At 44.3% G+C, this 17,022-nt stretch overlaps 4 protein-coding genes and 1 long non-coding RNA gene across 7 annotated transcripts; 3 read left to right on the top strand and 2 right to left on the bottom strand.

The window, feature by feature from the left end:
• Positions 1–400: 400 nt before the first annotated feature.
• Positions 401–5,799, bottom strand: LOC103990155 (ubiquitin-conjugating enzyme E2 7). The gene is made up of 6 exons (XM_009409208.3): positions 5,592–5,799; positions 5,391–5,493; positions 3,992–4,089; positions 3,797–3,897; positions 2,201–2,278; positions 401–808 (listed from the first exon to the last, which is right to left on the bottom strand). Exons 1-6 carry the CDS (start codon positions 5,638–5,640, stop codon positions 731–733), a joined length of 507 nt encoding a protein of 168 aa, XP_009407483.1. The 5' UTR covers positions 5,641–5,799; the 3' UTR covers positions 401–730.
• On the bottom strand, positions 4,724–5,384 carry LOC135641018 (uncharacterized). The gene is made up of 2 exons (XR_010497538.1): positions 5,003–5,384; positions 4,724–4,893 (listed from the first exon to the last, which is right to left on the bottom strand). It is a non-coding gene; the product is annotated as an uncharacterized LOC135641018 (long non-coding RNA).
• A 1,102-nt stretch (positions 5,800–6,901) lies between the features above and the next one.
• Positions 6,902–9,708, top strand: LOC135639550 (heat shock 70 kDa protein 4-like). Its single transcript, XM_065153359.1, has 2 exons — positions 6,902–7,241; positions 7,773–9,708. The coding sequence occupies exons 1-2, from the start codon at positions 7,025–7,027 to the stop codon at positions 9,503–9,505; spliced, it is 1,950 nt and encodes a 649-aa protein (XP_065009431.1). The 5' UTR covers positions 6,902–7,024; the 3' UTR covers positions 9,506–9,708.
• Positions 9,709–9,833: 125 nt separating this feature from the next.
• LOC135639551 (uncharacterized) lies at positions 9,834–12,339 on the top strand. Of its 3 annotated transcripts, none has more exons than XM_065153361.1 (2): positions 9,834–9,967; positions 10,141–12,339. In XM_065153361.1, the coding sequence occupies exon 2, from the start codon at positions 10,204–10,206 to the stop codon at positions 11,524–11,526; it is 1,323 nt and encodes a 440-aa protein (XP_065009433.1). In that variant the 5' UTR covers positions 9,834–9,967; positions 10,141–10,203; the 3' UTR covers positions 11,527–12,339. The 3 variants fall into 3 exon arrangements, with proteins under 3 accessions (XP_065009433.1, XP_065009434.1, XP_065009432.1); XM_065153362.1 differs by having other exon boundaries at positions 9,864–9,958; XM_065153360.1 differs by having other exon boundaries at positions 9,864–10,048.
• A 2,326-nt stretch (positions 12,340–14,665) lies between these two features.
• LOC135641020 (dof zinc finger protein DOF3.6-like) lies at positions 14,666–16,638 on the top strand. The gene is made up of 2 exons (XM_065156003.1): positions 14,666–15,101; positions 15,286–16,638. Exons 1-2 carry the CDS (start codon positions 15,051–15,053, stop codon positions 16,168–16,170), a joined length of 936 nt encoding a protein of 311 aa, XP_065012075.1. The 5' UTR covers positions 14,666–15,050; the 3' UTR covers positions 16,171–16,638.
• Positions 16,639–17,022: the final 384 nt, after the last annotated feature.

Here is a 17,022-nt window from a genome sequence, read left to right as displayed (position 1 = left end):
GAGGTGCATGGGCAACGGCAGGAGGGTGGCACCGTGGAGGATCGGCGGGATCCACCTACATCTCGGGGAGGGGGAACAGACAGCCACGATGGCATTCACAGTGAACAGAACCGGCGCTAAGATCACCGAAAGAGAGAGTGGGATCGATAAAAAGAACCAGCGCGGAAATCCAAGGCTTCATCTCTCCTCTTCCATTATCGTAGCGTGAGGAGGATGATATCACATAACATAATCGTCTCATCTTTGATCACATCGATAGTCAAACGTCAAATCTCTCAAGACATTCCAACAACAAACAAATTCACAAAGTCAGTGCTTTGTTAGTCATCCACTACACTGTTACAGAAACGATGCAGTGCTTATTGCTAAACAATGTGGCCAATCTAATTCAGTATGAAACTTCAGAAAACTAAACTCAATTCAGAGAAAAATCTGGAAGCAATAACACCTAAATCGTTTTAGAAAGTAAAGATGCTTATAACAGTTACGAGTGTCGTCGAACATTAGGAAAACATTGGAATGCATGACAAACTGACACAACCACCTCAAGAACATTACCAGATCTTTTCTAGGATCAAAGGAGACCATCATACCACCGAAAATCAACACCAGTTGTGAAGGATATGCCAGATAGATCCCCTCGCCACACACCATAAATACTTTCTCGAAAACGTGTTGCTGACACGCAACCGATCTCCTTCGTGGTTTCAATCGATCACTGGCTGATCTCTCACAGCATTTCTTGAGATCGTCTGACAATGCGGCTGACCTTCTTCTTGAATTCATCCCTACTGTCTCTCCATTCCTTCTGCAATTTGATTAGTGCGTTTTAAATCAGATCAAGTTCCAATGCCTTCGAGTTCAGACAGCCCTTTAAATACTACTTTGTTTTTGCAAATTTATAAAAATGAGAAATAACAGATAAGTACATTATTAAAAGTGTTTGAATTCCACAATTTGAACTGAAATAAGCTGACGAAGCTACACTTCACTCCACATGAAAGAACGTGTCAGAAAAATCATCAGAAATTCCTCTATAACCTAGCCTTTTCTTTCTTACACAAAGGTTGTATGTCGTATGTACAAGCATAAGTGATCAACCAATTTTTAATAGCTAAAATATTCTCTCATTGAATCAAATAGTACATTTAGGTTTAGATGGGTGAAATCCTCAGTCTTCTTTCCCTCGATTATTTTCTCTGCCCACTATAATTTGCATTTCAATTAATGATACCAATACATAACAAATTAACCTCATGAAATTAATTGAACAAACAAAAAGATGCATCTTTAGTGAAGTTGCAATCCACCTCTTATAACAAAGAAGCAAACGTTTATCAAAGCAGACATTACAAGGTAAATAGTCTATGTTTAAAAATTAAATTAACATGAAACACAGATGAATACTGGATGAAGTCAGTGACTTTTCTTTTTCTGTTTGAAGCATGCATATAGACAATATTTTATTTTGATCATGACCACCTTAAGCTGATTAGAAATGTATGGACCAATGAAGTAAGATTCAACTAAAACCTATGTAAATTGATTTCACCAATTTCATCGACAGCACAGAGTATGATGCCATGGTTGATTTTCACATAACAAACATGTGGAAGCAAATTTGAGTACATCCAAACAAACTAATCACAATGATGCTTGGATTGACTTATTCTCTATTAGGAATAATTTTTAGTAGCCCTACAGAAAGGCATAGGTAAGGAAGTAAAGGAAACAGGCATACGGAGTGGACATCCAACATTGGTAAAATTCAGTAGCTCTAATATGCAAACATAGATATGGTTCATGTACTAGTTATACAATGTTTGAAACTGTCCAATGTAAGCCTAACTCCAAAACATGCAAAAGAGCATAAGCGTTCCAAATTCACAATTCTAAGTACTAAAAGACCTGTCTCTCATGAAGAGCTCTCTCTCATGAGACTTCACCTTCAACCATAGGCTTAGATATAATGTATATAAAAAAAATGACTGTGACAAAATGCAAACCCCTAATTGTGTAAAATATTTTCCTCAAGTGAGAAGGCAAGTTAAATTCATAATGCTAACTAAATAGTTAAATTGCCATATTTCTTTTCTTTTCAAACTGATCATCTTCTTAAAGTAATTCTAAATTATCTAAAGAGCGTTGAGTACAAAAACAAAATAGTGGTAAAAAAAAAAGTTTCATGTTTTTCACTTACAGCAGCTTCAACATTTGCAGGAGATTCATCGTTAGGACTTGAAAGCATGGAAATAATACTAAGAACGATGCTCTCGACCTGCACATATGAAGGCACTGTTTCAGTTTGAAATGATTTAATATTCTAGTTGGAAAAGATGTCGGATGCAGATTGCCTGTGGATCAATGATATCACAAGCAGAAAGTTGGATGGCTAAAAATTCACAAGAGAAGTAGCCTACAATATCTTTTTTTCAGTATAAAAATCAGAGCTGCACCATTAGTGTAAATTCTAAACTTGTAACCCAAGGATACTTGATGAATTTCATGATCAAGTTATTTGCAAAATAGGAAGACATACAGTTTCTATCCTCAAAAAGCATTTGATTTGCCTCACCTTACCATGTAAAAGACAAACAAAAAAGAAATTGACTCCACAAGCAAATATAAACTCTGGCAGTAAGGGCAACACACTATTAAACATTAATCATCACACTTAAAAGTATCTGTAACTTTTAGTGTGACCCATTGGTTATTCTACACGTAAGTGATGGTTGTAAGGGATCCAATTCTCTGCTCCATTTAAACTATTGGGTACAGATGGCAGCCTAGAGTTTCAGATATCAATTTCGATATGACAACCAGTAAAAAGAAGACCCTGAATTTTGCCACCATATGTCAAGAAGATGTTGATTTTACTAATATTTAGTCTATATTGCAAAAAAAGAAAAGAAAAAGATTTTGGTGGAGATGGAAACAGAAGTTTACTGTCCACATTTTAGTGGACAAGGAATTTTAGCAGATAAGCTTCGCATTTATATTTAATAAAACTATCATTATATTTTAAGTATCTCAGGTCCCTAACTACGTCCACCAGCACTATGACACCCCAATGAAGAGTTGGAAGGCATTGTCCATAAAGAATCATAAAGAAGCCCCCAAAAACAAGTGACATTTTACATAATCAAGGGCGAAAAAAGTTTTCCATGGTAGATATTTTGTTTAGGTTTAACACATGAAACCCTACCCAGTGAGTAGGTTGTTTGTATTATAAACCTTGGTCTAAAGCGGAAGCCTTGCCATGACACTAAGGCTCACCCTCCTACAACCATAACACACTGGCTAGCTGTGAAAATGGCAGGGTATTGACCAAGGAGAACATCAATTAGCTTAGCAGTTTAAATTAGTAGCTAAAATACAAGATATTTCACAAGTTTATCAAAAATTTAAAGGTTTCTAGGAAGTCAACAACCCCTTTTCTTTTCCTACTGTCCGTCGAAAAAAACCAAATCCTAACACCCCCCCAGGACTCACACCCTTCGTTTTCTTTTGTTTTATTTTCCTTTCTTTTAAGAAGGCACAAAATATTTACCAGTGAAGGAAAAATCAGAAGCATTGACATTCATATTATCAGTAAAGTCAGGATTACTACCACCGATGCCATGCTTTGTTAAGCGCAAATTTTCAAGTGATAATAAATGACAACCAATCAACAAAATTTTGAAGGCAATCCACCAATTAAAAATGGCAACAAGAAGCACAAACAGTGACACATCATAGGCCTCAAAAGGTAAACCACTGTCGACCCCATTTTCCCCAAAAAAGGGAGAGAACATACCGTGTGTACCGGCATCCAGCGCTCACTTGCTAGTTCATAACCATTTGGATCATCACCAGGTGGATGGAGTATTGATATGCAAACACGTCCATCCGGGTAAACTGTGGTTCAATGAGAAAAATACATTGTGTATTAATTGCATATAGCGGGAAGGCAAGGCACAGATCCAATAAACAAGAATTAGCTACCACTAACCATTTGGGTGCCACATTTCTGATGTAAATCGAACAGTTGGAGGGCTGTTGGGATAGTTGGAAGGAAAGCTCATTATTGCATTGAAGTAACCACCATCGCTGCAACATGATTGACACCATTCAAAATTACCAAAACGAATATTGTCGGAGCCATAGCTCTACCCTCAAGAAAAGTTTGCTTGTAACTTTGCAGTGTGAAGCTTTTTTTTTTTAGAAAAAAGGAGTCCAAATATGTTTTCATCAGTGACACTACAGAAAAGGCAACTGAATAAGTTTGACAGATTAACTACAGAATCCAGTGGAGAAGTTGCTTGAAGCAAATCCCAACAAATTCATTTACAATCAAATTATTTTCTTCTCATCAGTTTTTTGCTTCAACTAAGTTATATACCACAACACAATTGAGCTTTTTTTTAACAAACATCACAGAACAACAATCTCGTGTATTAAAAGAAGAAAAACTAACAAGTGCATATAATCTAGCATAGCATTAAAATAAAGTATAAGCTCTCGTGATGGCTTTCTGGATTTCACAAGGCTAGTAGTTACGCTCATCCAAGGCTATCCTCCATATCTCTCGAGCTTTAGTGGTTCTCTGTTGTTATGCTGCATTTAAGAGGAGGTTCCTGTTTTCTTCACAACTTCATTAGATATTAAGGCCATAACAACTTTCTCAACATCTCTAACCGATCGCTAATGACAGTTGTTTTCACTCCACTGGTGTGTATGTAGATTTCCTGTTTAGAATTTGGAGCCGTCCTTTCTACTAGTCTTAGCAACAAGTGCAACTAATTTGTGTTTGAAGGAGCACTACTTTCGTTTTCTACCAATGACTGACATAATGAATTTTAGCAATGCCCTTATTGTGTCTGTCCAGACAGAAACATGATCCATCAAATTATCCTGCACAACGTGGTAAAACAGAAATCATTGTCAATCGATTTGGGAGCTACACATTCCGATTCTCCGAGATTTCCGATCCCAAATCAAGTCTAAGAAATGAAAACCTAACCTTAATTTCCAAATTACACCAAGCCCATAGCCCGAAGGATTTCATAGGACCACTCCTGTGCGCAAGAATCGCATGGAACCCTACCCGTAGATAACCACGACCGCAGTAAACTCATCCGATCGCAAACACAATTCTCCAAGAAAAACCTATCGTACCAAGAAAGTCTAAACAAGGAGAACGAACCACAATTATTCGACGCAGGAAGGAATCACTCACTAAGACCACTCCCGTGCGCAAGAATCACAAGGAACCCTACCCGTCGATAACCACGGAGGCAGTAAACTCATCCGATCGCAAACAAAATTCTCCAAGAAAAACCCATCGTATCAAGAAAATGAAAAAGGCGAGAAAGATCCACAATTATTCGACGCAGGGAGGAATCACTCACTACAGAGTATCGGGCGGCCCGATGATGGTCACGCTCCACTCGAAGACGTTGCTATCGTCCACCAACCCGGCAGAGAAGCCATCCACCGGATTCTTCATAAGATCTGATCCAAGAAACACCAAGATCAAACCAATCGCGTAAGAAAGCTCCCGATCAAAACCCTAGACGACGAATCTATCCGGGAAGCGTCCCGATCCATACCTCTGAGCTGCTTTTGGAGTAGAAGGCTCGCTTGGCTCGCTGCCGCCATCGACAAGGAGCGTCGTATAGACTCCCCCACCTTCCGATCCCGCGATGGCGTGGGAGAGACGCGAAGGCGAGATGCGGGACTCAGAAACGACAAGCCCGGTTATTTATACGGCGTCGGCGGAGGCGAGCGAGGCGACAGCGAGAGGGCGATAGAGGGGAATTTGGGTGAAATAAGAGGAATTTTTAATGCAACTTTACTTTCCCTATAAATATTATATTATATATATATATATATATATATATATTGGTGCGCCGATCGAGATTACTGTCCTGGCCGAATCGCCAAACTGCAAACTTGGGCTTCCGGTTGGCCTTTCTACGGGCCCCACTCGCTCAATTGGTTTAGCTCTCGCGATCCGTCATATTTCTGTTTTAATCTTCGCACACAATCCGGGCAGCGATAACAGATGCAACGACGCTCGCTCAGTTGCTTTCTTTATACTTGTCATGATTGATGGAAAATTAGCAAATAATATATATTGAATACTAAGCCAAAAATGAGTAATTCTGATCTGGCTTCACGCTGGCCACAGTTAATTACAAGAACAAACCATCTTAATTAGGATTTGAATCCCATTAGCGTCATCAATTCTTGATAACCCAAGCAATCATCGTAAATCTTGAAGACTCGGATAAGTCTCCCGAGAACCGCAGCAGCTGATCCCAGTAACGGCCACAGCCGTCCTCTTTCTAGAATTTTCTCGAGCCTTCCGCTGGCGGCCTCTGCCGCCCCGGCAACGGTTCCCGTCCCCTTCCCATTCCCAGCTTTTGTTGGAGTCGCGTTTGAATGGTATCGGACCGGCCGGATGTGGGGGCATGGCAGCGTGCAGGAGGCCACCACCGACGACTGCAAGGTGGGCAACTACTGTGAGTTACCCAATGATATTGTTATACGATCGACATTATGTTCCTCTTCATCAACAACAACAAAATTGGGTTGGGCTAAGGCCTACTTGTTTATAGGCCCAAAGCTGCATCCAATGGGGAGCGTGGCTTACCCACTACATTGGATTTAATGGGATTGGTTGGCGCACACACAGCCGACCAATTACCGACCCAATGAGAATTGAAGGAAAGGAAGAGAACAGAGTAGAAAGAGCAGGAGGATTCTGGAACAAACCTGAGGGGCCCGATCGACTCATCCATCACCGTTCAATTCCCACAGCGTTTCGTGTCGATTCAATCCAACGGCCACTGATTACCACGGGAACATTCCAGAACCCTCCTGGCCAAAACCATATAACCCCGACGACCCCATCCCCCTCCGGCCTCGTCGTAGCATTTGCCTTCTTTTAGCTCGAGCGAAAAAAATCAAGGAACGCGCTCTCTCTCTCTCTCTCTCTCTTTCTGTCTCGAAAAGCTCTCGACTTTTGGTTTGAGCAGTGATGGCCGGCGGCAAGGGCGAGGGTCCGGCGATCGGGATCGATCTGGGGACAACTTACTCGTGCGTGGGGGTGTGGCAACACGATAGGGTGGAGATCATCGCCAACGACCAGGGCAACCGCACCACCCCCTCCTATGTCGCCTTCACTGACACCGAGCGGCTCATCGGCGACGCCGCCAAGAATCAGGTCGCCATGAACCCCATCAACACCGTCTTCGGTAAGCCCAAGTCTCCAATCTATCGTTCCTTCTCTTTCTCGCCCTTATTTTGGTTGGTTCGTTGTATCGTCTTTTGGTCATGCTTTAAGGAATAATTATCGTCTTATTTCGAATTTCTTCTTGTCAATTGGTTGGAATTAATGATCGATCGGATTTTGGAATTACTTTCTTTTAGTTCGAGCTGTGATTTGTGCTGACATGATAAATTTGCGATAGGCATCTTCTTGCGAGAACCCTTTTTTATTTGAAGGTAATGTTTCAGGGAAAAAAATTTACTTGTTCCGCTTCTAGTGTGTTCATCAAGATTAAATTTTTATCCTCGGTAGGGCGTTCAGGACGATACTCTTTGATTATTGTTGAAGTTCACGCCTTTATAATGTAATTTGGTCACCGTCTGCTGAAGAACATCTTTCAATATATTTTGCGTCAGATTAAATACATGGGATTGCCAAAATTGCAATCGCATACAACCGTTCGGTTTGCTGATGTTATAACGAGGATTTGGTTTTGCCGTTTGATATGTTTCGACAGATGCCAAGCGATTGATTGGGAGGCGTTACAGTGACCCCTCCGTCCAGAGCGACATCAAGCTGTGGCCTTTCAAGGTGATCGCCGGTCCCGGAGACAAGCCCATGATCGTCGTCCAGTACAAGGGCGAGGAGAAGCAGTTCTCGGCGGAGGAGATCTCCTCCATGGTCCTCATCAAGATGAAGGAGATTGCAGAAGCCTATCTCGGGACTACGGTGAAGAATGCCGTCGTCACCGTCCCTGCCTACTTCAACGACTCGCAGAGGCAGGCCACCAAGGATGCTGGAGTCATCTCCGGCCTCAACGTCATGCGAATCATCAACGAGCCCACTGCCGCTGCCATTGCCTACGGTCTTGACAAGAAGGCCAGCAGCTCTGGCGAGAAGAACGTGCTTATCTTCGATCTCGGTGGGGGTACTTTCGATGTCTCTCTCCTCACCATCGAAGAGGGTATATTCGAGGTGAAGGCAACCGCCGGTGACACGCACCTCGGCGGAGAAGATTTTGACAATAGGATGGTGAACCACTTCGTCCAGGAGTTCAAGAGGAAGCATAAGAAGGACATCAGTGGTAATCCGAGGGCTCTTAGGAGGCTTAGAACCGCCTGCGAGAGGGCCAAGAGAACCCTCTCCTCCACCGCCCAGACCACCATCGAGATCGATTCGCTGTTCGAGGGTATTGATTTCTATTCCACCATCACGCGCGCCCGATTTGAGGAGCTCAACATGGACCTCTTCAGAAAGTGCATGGAGCCGGTGGAGAAGTGTTTGAGGGATGCGAAGATGGACAAGAGCAGCGTCCATGATGTCGTCCTCGTCGGTGGGTCGACGAGGATTCCCAGAGTTCAGCAGCTTCTGCAGGATTTCTTCAACGGCAAGGAACTCTGCAAGAGCATCAACCCAGATGAGGCTGTCGCCTACGGTGCTGCAGTTCAAGCTGCTATCTTGAGCGGCGAGGGCAACGAGAAAGTCCAGGACTTGCTTCTGCTTGATGTCACGCCTCTGTCTCTTGGCTTGGAGACTGCCGGTGGAGTTATGACCGTCCTGATTCCGAGGAACACCACCATCCCGACCAAGAAGGAGCAAGTCTTCTCTACGTACTCCGACAACCAGCCTGGTGTCTTGATTCAGGTCTACGAGGGTGAGAGGGCCCGGACGAAGGACAACAACCTCCTCGGTAAATTCGAGCTCTCCGGCATCCCTCCTGCCCCCCGAGGTGTACCACAGATCACCGTTTGCTTCGACATCGATGCCAATGGCATCCTAAACGTCTCGGCCGAGGACAAGACTACCGGGCAGAAGAACAAGATCACAATCACGAACGACAAGGGCAGGCTGAGCAAGGAAGAGATCGAGAAGATGGTGCAGGAGGCTGAGAAGTACAAGGCCGAGGATGAGGATCACAAGAAGAAGGTTGAGGCGAAAAATGCGCTGGAGAACTACGCGTACAACATGAGGAACACTATAAAGGACGAGAAGATCGCCGCCAAGCTCCCTGCCGCCGACAAGAAGAAGATCGAGGATGCCATCGAGAAGGCCATCAGCTGGTTGGACGGGAACCAGCTGGCGGAGGCTGATGAGTTCGAAGACAAGATGAAGGAGCTTGAGGGCATCTGCAACCCCATCATTGCAAAGATGTATCAGGGTGCTGGTGCCGACATGGCTGGTGGCATGGATGAAGACGGTCCAACTACTGGTGGAAGCAGCGCGGGGCCAAAGATTGAGGAGGTCGATTAATTCGTTCTTGTTCGAAAGTAATTGGCGTCTTGGTTACTGTCCTTGGTTGTTTTGCTATCACTTTTCTTCTGCCCTGGTTAAATGCAAGTCTCTCTCTCTCTCTCTCTCGCTCTCTCTCTCTCTCTCTGCTCGTCTCCTGTGATAAGCTACTTTTGTTGACAGAAGATGGAACACGACAGTGATTGTTGTTGCTTGTTATCGCACGATGTGTGCAATCTGTGCTACTATTGAGTTGTATGTCTCCTGCAAGCATGTGACCTCTGTGTCAACAAGTGCTCGACCTTTTGCGATGGATTGCTTGTTGGATGCGTTGGTTTCTAGTGATCGAGGAGGCTATCGCTTGGATCTTTGCGATTCGATTGTTGCAGATGCAAGCTTTATCATTGATCGTGTCCGGTTGGCCTCACATTGTGGTTTCGATGGCAGAGGTGTCGTCTTCTTGCCAGATTTAATGTTCCTCAGGTGATCAATCAGTTCCTTTCTCCCCTATAAATTGTCTCCTTGGTTTTTGCTTTGCATTGGTTTCAAGGATGGGTAGCTTCTGTAAGTTTGCACTCGTATCTTGCTGTTCTTTCTTCATAATACACTCGCCTTTCCTTCTGGTTTCTTAGATTCTTGGTACTGTTTGGCTTCAGGTTTCGTAGAAGGTCAACTCTTCAATCGATATTTGACCCTGGGCATGTCGTTCTGACTAAAAAATGCGATCTTTGACCGGTCAGGGCATTGCTTTGAGCCTAATCTCAGGTTGCTTGTTCTTGGCTCTCGTTGCAGAGCTGTCCTATTTATTTTGGTGGAAGACGAGAACTAACAGGGCCAGAGAGCTGCTTCATCTTTTCTGCTGGAGGAAGCCATCGTTTCCCGGTTCCACACAAGTCAACCCCCGAGAGATCTCCGCCACAGTGGATGTAGCTGCTTCCTCCGAGGAGGGACAACTGCAGCTGCAGCACCATTCGAGCTCTAGCAGGGCCAGAGAGCTGCTTCATCTTTTCTGCTGGAGGAAGCCATCTTTTCCCGGTTCCACAGAAGTCAACCCCCAAGAGATCTCCGCCACAGTGGATGTAGCTGCTTGCTCCGAGGAGGGACAACTGCAGCTGCAGCTCCACTCGAGCTCTAGCAGGGCGAGAGAGCTGCTTCATCTCTTCTGCTGGAGGAAGCCATCTTTTCCCGGTTCCACAGAAGTCAACCCCCAAGAGATCTCCGCCACAGTGGATGTAGCTGCTTCCTCCGAGGAGGGACAACTGCAGCTGCAGCACCACTCGAGCTCTTGCAGGGCCAGAGAGCTGCTTCATCTCTTCTGCTGGAGGAAGCCATCTTTTCCCGGTTCCACAGAAGTCAACCCCCAAGAGATCTCCGCCACAGTGGATGTAGCTGCTTGCTCCGAGGAGGGACAACTGCAGCTGCAGCTCCACTCGAGCTCTAGCAGGGCTAGAGAGCTGCTTCATCTCTTCTGCTGGAGGAAGCCATCTTTTCCCGGTTCCACAGAAGTCAACCCCCAAGAGATCTCCGCCACAGTGGATGTAGCTGCTTGCTCCGAGGAGGGACAACTGCAGCTGCAGCTCCACTCGAGCTCTAGCAGGGCCAGAGAGCTGCTTCATCTCTTCTGCTGGAGGAAGCCATCTGTTCCAAGTTCCACTGAAGTCAACCCCCAAGAGATCTCCGCCACAGTGGACGTAGCTGCTTGCTCCGAGGAGGGACAACTGCGGCTCCAGTCGAGCTCTAGCAATGGAGATGATGACACTGTGGAGGCTGAGCTCAGGAGGCTCCATAGCCTTGCAGGCCCTCCGAGGTTTCTCTTCACCATTAACGAGGAGAGCAAGGAGGATTTGGAGTCAGAGGATGTAAGGTCCGGATGCAAAAAGAGCTGGAGTGATTCGTTCGATCGTTCAGACACCCCATACTTGACCCCTCTCTCTTCCCCTCCTTTCTTGACTCCACCTCTCACTCCTTTAGCTCGCTTCAAACACAGTGCTTTCAACCCCCTCTTTGAATCCTCAAAAGAAGAAGACTTCTTCAGGATCTGATCCTGGTGCTGCAGGCAATAACCACACTGGAGCAAGTTCCAAGATTTATGAGTTTGCTCGAGGATCTGCTGCTTCATTCTGAGCAAGAACTTTCTCTGCCCGGTTTTTGTTCTGAGTCTGGACAACAAGGAGATTCTCGGAACAGCTTTTCTGATCATGTCTCAACAGGCATAACTCATACATTTGAGCCATGAACGCACCACAAAAATGCAAAGCTCGTCTTAGAACATCCCCAAAGCTATGATGCTTCAACTCCCAGTCAAACAGCAAGAACAGGCTCTCTGGGCCATTCTGGTTTCCCTAAAGCAGAGAGGTCACATCAGAGACAAAATCCAATGGAATCCCATGCCAACTTTAATCCTCTACCTTTTGCTTTAACCAAAACACTTGTGGTTGGTCCAGAAAAAGAAGACTTGGATTAGCCTTATATATATATATATATACACTAAAGGACCTCTTAATTTGATGAGTCTGAACTATCAATACAAAATGGTGAGGTCCAAGTTAATGTTTACAATGTTTACTACTGAAGGCCTTGATGTTCATATTGTATATATCTAATTTGAACGGGTAAAAGATAGAAGATATGGAACTCATCATCCCAAATGGAATAAAGTTTGACCTAATCATGCAACAACATGTAATGTAATGGAGGATGGCATGGTCTCTACCTTTGACTAGTTAAGCCAAGTTTTATACTTGATGCCCACTTGTTTAGCTTTTGGGTGAGGCAAATGGCGTGAGGAATGTGAGCTTCTTTTCATGTGTATCCATCAACCTAAGAAATCATTCTATCTCTTCTTTTTCTTCTAATTATTTATTTATATCTCAATTTGTTATTATTATGATTGCTATTGTGGCTGTGAGGGCGAAAAAACTTTATTGAAGAAATGAAAAATGCTTCGATACATTAACATATTATACAGATTAGGAGAAAGGATTTCCCTCAACAAAATAGAGGATTTTCCTCGATAGAAAGATTTCCTCATATAGTTGGATGGAGAAATCTTATCTTCTATCAGCTACATCTTAATTATATTATAAATACTATATCATGATACAAAATTGCTACATCTTAGTTATATTATAAATAAATCATTTCCCTTGATACTATAACATATCATACATCTACATGTATTAATGTATTCACTCTTCTCTTCTCTTGTACTTCTTTGATTAAAAGTTATTGTATATTTTCATATAAAAGAGAGATATATCAAGTATACACCATTCGTCCATATCACTCTCTCTTATACTTTTCTGATTAAAAGTTATTATATATTTTCATATAAAAGAGAGATATATCAAGTATACACCATTCGTCCATACAATCGTAGGTTGAGATTCTATTGATTTAGTTATAATATACATTATCTCATTTATGTGTTTCCACCCATGATAGATAGTTAGGGTTAAGGTTTGACTGACAATCTTCTCCGATGTTTAAGACAAAATGTATTATATCGATCAGCCTAAAATAAATAAAAAATAAAAAAATTGTGCTAAAGTGGAGGCAAAAGTTCTTCCTATTAGCTCCATATTCAAAGTCCTTCGTAGGAAGAGGATGCAAATGAGGTCCTCTAGTGGTCTTCATGGAGGAAGGAGAAAGAGGAGGTCGATTTCCCTTGTTCCCATAGTGGAGAAAAGAGAGGAGAGTCCCCCTTTTCGGAGGTGGAGGTGATCTTTTCATACAGCATACCAAAATATTCATGATACGATGAAAAGCCTTGATACATCATACATACGATGGCAGGGGATGTCTCCTCAGAGCATGTATTGTTTGTTGCCTCGATGACAGAGTCACGAAGATAGATGTATACACCCCAACCTGCTCGGAGGAGCTGTGGTGTGGTGCCATGATAGTGGTGCTACTGTGAGGAGGTGGAGGTGGAGGTGGACACATACATGTTGGCTTATAATTGATGTTACATGTTCTTCCCTGTCAGATCACAACACGTTAAGCTTCGGTGGTAATGTCCAAAGACGCTTCTTTCTTTGAACAATCGAAGTCTGGATCATTAATTCGTCCATTCTTTCGATCGTTAAGTGTGGATTCAAGCTCTTAAAGCAGTCTAATCAGGAATTAGGGTGAAGACCACTTGGGAGATAAAGGAGGACGTGATCTCGACATGCAAAGCTGCCATTGGTGGTGAGAAACGACAACGCGAGCAAGTAGCAATGTTGCCCATCCTTTTCTCGAGACAATGGTGTCCTACCACTGCAACCGTCCTTACGTAACTCCATCGCTCATTCATGGGTGATGCTACTCGCTCGTGTGTCACGCTGGTCTGCATCGATCTTGCTTCGACTCGTGTGTTCCTGAAGCTTTCCGTTGGTGGATCGCAGGGATGGTGCGGTGGAGCCATGGAAGACTGGAACTACGAGGGGAAGAAGATGAGATCTGGATGGAGTTCTCATGCATGCATGCATGCGAAGCTACGATAGCGGAGTATACTGCTAATGTGACTCTGTAGTGACATGTCCAGAACCTTGTTTTGCCTCTAACCTATCTATATCTTTGCAGATTCTACTTAGCCATGATGCCTGTGAAGTTGTCATCCTCGTCACCGGATGTTCCCTCTCCTCTTCTTTCTCTGCTTCCATGAGAAGATAGATGACCGAGATCACTATCACAAGAATTGCAGGTTCCATGAACAAGATTATTCAGAATCCATCACCAACTTTTGGCCATTCAATCTGCGAGTCCATTCAGAATCACACACAATGACTTTTTGATTTCTTTTTGTTTCCTTTTCCACCGGTTTCTAACTCTAAAGATTAAGAGGTTAAGAGTAAATATTGAGGGGAGAAAGACTTCATATTCCACCAGTTTCAAGCTGTTCGTGCCCAAGGCAACTCAAACCCTAACTCATCACTAGCATCTATGGCTGATCACCGTGTATCCAAGCTAAGATTCAAGCTCAGTGCAGCATGGATTTATGGATATGTGCCAGATGATGTTGATGGGATGAACGCTGAGACTGTGCTTCTGAAGCAAAGGTAAGGATGAGAAGCCTTCTTTCTGATGCAACCACATTGCTCTGAGCACCACCAAGACAAGCTTTCCTTTCATTCATATAAAAAGGAGAACGTGTTGACTATCTGCAAAGACTAAAGGTTAATGTATAACATTGCTCTTCCAAACTCTATTATCATGCCATTAGGGTTTCAGCACTCATCCTTTTCTATGCCTACCTTTTTCTTGCCTGCATGAGCCACTTATGTAGCCTCTTAACAGTGCTCCTCTGATCAACACTAAGATCCTTAGGGGCTAAGAAACTCTCTCCAACCATCTCTTCCCCCAACCCTACCATATATAAATCAAAGACACCATGGAACAAAGGAAATAGATATCCTTTTCCCCTCCACATCTCTTCTTCTCTTGCTATCTCTTTCTCTCTGTATCCTCCCCTTTCCTCTCACTCTGTCAATTGGTGGATGTGCGAAACTGGACCTTCTCTTGTCTCCTATCATCTTTAAGAAAGAATTATTAGAAGAAAGAAGAAGAAGAAGAAGAAGTAAGCATGGATTTTTCCTCTGCTCCGGTCTATATGGATCCACCCAACTGGAACCAGGTGAGTGCTAATACTACCTTCTTCTTCTTCCCCTTCGAGCTTCTAATCCATTGGCTTCTTCATCAAAAAAGCAAATTGAAAGGAGAAGATATTCGTGTCCTTTTTCTTATCTCTTCTCGAATATACCACAGCGGTTTCCTTTTCTCGCTATCTTAATCTTTTTCTCCCTATCTGGCATGCTTAGCAACGACAGCTTCAGCTTCCAGCCGCTGCCGGTGGAGGCGGTGAGGCTCCTTTGCTCCCTCCGGGGCTGGCAGGACCGCCGCCGGAAGCTGGTGCAGCAGCTGCAGGCTCATCCAGGCCTCTCTCCATGACGGAACGAGCACGCGTGGCGAAGATCGTCCAGCTGCCCGAGCATCCGCTCAAGTGCCCGCGGTGCGACTCCACCAACACCAAGTTCTGCTACTTCAACAATTACTCCCTCTCGCAGCCCCGCCACTTCTGCAAGACCTGTCGACGCTACTGGACCCGAGGCGGCGCTCTCCGAAACGTTCCTGTGGGGGGGGGCTGCCGCCGCAACAAGCGGAATAAGTCTTCCGGGAGCTCCTCGAAATCGACTGCCACCGCCTCCACAGCCGACCGTCAGGATGGCACCTCATCCTCGTCGTGCATGGCCACCGGTGCCGGCGGTGCTATCCCACCAAGCATACCCCAGCCGGGCCAGTTGCCCTTCTTGGCCTCCATGCACGGTCTGGCCGACTATGACGCCTCAAATCTGGGCCTCAACTTTCCAGGACTTCCTCCCATGGACGCACCTGACTACCACGTGGGAAGTAATTCGAGCGTCGGCATCGAGCAGTGGAGGCTGCCGCAGATCCAGCAATTGCATCTTCTGGGAGGATCGGAGCCACCACAGCCGCCTGCGGTGCAACTGATGCCAGGGCTGTTCCATGTCAACAGAGAAGGCGAGAGGGATAGCACCGCAGGCCGAGTCTTTCCGAAGCTTTCAGGCTCTTCACTGATCACGCAGCTGTCACCGGTGAAGATGGAAGACAACCCTCAGAGTCTCAACCTGCCAAGGCACTATTTAGGTCTTCCGGGAAACGAGCAATACTGGAATTGGTGGTGACAGGGGTGGCATGCGACAGCAGTGGAGATTGGGCCACAGATCTTTCAGCTTTCAACTCTTCCTCACCAGGCAACGTCTTGTAATTTCCAGTCCATGGCTCGACTCCTTCGCTCTACCCATAAGCCTTGGAAGCTCAAATCTTGCCATTGCGCTTGGTTAGTCTCCCATCTTCTCTTCATGATCAAAATGAAAGAACTCAGAGAGTGGCTGCATGCTGAAGAACATGTTTAACTGTAGGATAGTGTATCCTTTTGAATCTACTCTGTGCTTCTTCTTTCCTCCCTTGTTTCTCGCCATTTCAAGATGGTGGTGTCTCTGACACGAGCTTGCAACCACAGTAATGCGCTTGATTGGCTCGGGTGGAAATCTACTCGCATCATTACTGTCAGACCTGCCATCTGATAGAGATTGTTCTTTTGCTTTGTTCATCAATCCTGACCACATCTAGCAATTACAGCCTTGTTCTTAGTCCACTTGTTAGAGTTTGTTCTTTTCATTCATCTCACCTCCTGTTGTTTCTTTCTGCCATTGTCGTGATCAGAGTGTCAACTTAACATGGAGTGAAGATGAGAAGATTAGTAATCTTTTGTCCTTCAGCTATATGTAAGATCTGTTGCCATAACAGTATCACTGGTCATTCTCTCTCTCTCTCTCTCTCTCTCTCTCTCTCTCTCCCCTACGACTTAGTATCTATATACCTGAAAAATGAAGCATGTGTAGGCAATAATCTCCAAAAGACATATATCAGCAGGGGCACCTAAAATTCAATTACTATGACTTGCTCTTGATCTTTCTTGATCTTGAGGCTGAAGAGCATATAAATCTATGATAGCTGCAGTGACAGCTAAAGAA

The sequence above is a fragment of the Musa acuminata genome, chromosome BXJ3-6, assembly GCF_036884655.1.
Source record: "Musa acuminata AAA Group cultivar baxijiao chromosome BXJ3-6, Cavendish_Baxijiao_AAA, whole genome shotgun sequence".
NCBI classification, from domain to species: domain Eukaryota; kingdom Viridiplantae; phylum Streptophyta; class Magnoliopsida; order Zingiberales; family Musaceae; genus Musa; species Musa acuminata.
Note: the sequence above shows the minus strand (reverse complement) of the source record. Positions and strands in the feature narration are given on the sequence as shown.

Coding starts and splice junctions, on each gene's coding strand:
- LOC135639551 (XM_065153361.1), top strand. CDS start 10,204: ATGCGATCTTTGACCGGTCAGGGCATTGCTTTGAGCCTAATCTCAGGT.
- LOC135641020 (XM_065156003.1), top strand. CDS start 15,051: ATGGATTTTTCCTCTGCTCCGGTCTATATGGATCCACCCAACTGGAAC. Junction 15,102..15,285: donor ATCCACCCAACTGGAACCAG/GTGAGTGCTAAT, acceptor TGGCATGCTTAG/CAACGACAGCTTCAGCTTCC.
- LOC135639550 (XM_065153359.1), top strand. CDS start 7,025: ATGGCCGGCGGCAAGGGCGAGGGTCCGGCGATCGGGATCGATCTGGGG. Junction 7,242..7,772: donor CCCCATCAACACCGTCTTCG/GTAAGCCCAAGT, acceptor ATGTTTCGACAG/ATGCCAAGCGATTGATTGGG.
- LOC103990155 (XM_009409208.3), bottom strand. CDS start 5,640: ATGGCGGCAGCGAGCCAAGCGAGCCTTCTACTCCAAAAGCAGCTCAGA. Junction 4,090..5,390: donor GGGCCGCCCGATACTCTGTA/GTGAGTGATTCC, acceptor ATCATGTTGCAG/CGATGGTGGTTACTTCAATG. Junction 3,898..3,991: donor AGAAATGTGGCACCCAAATG/GTTAGTGGTAGC, acceptor ATTGAACCACAG/TTTACCCGGATGGACGTGTT.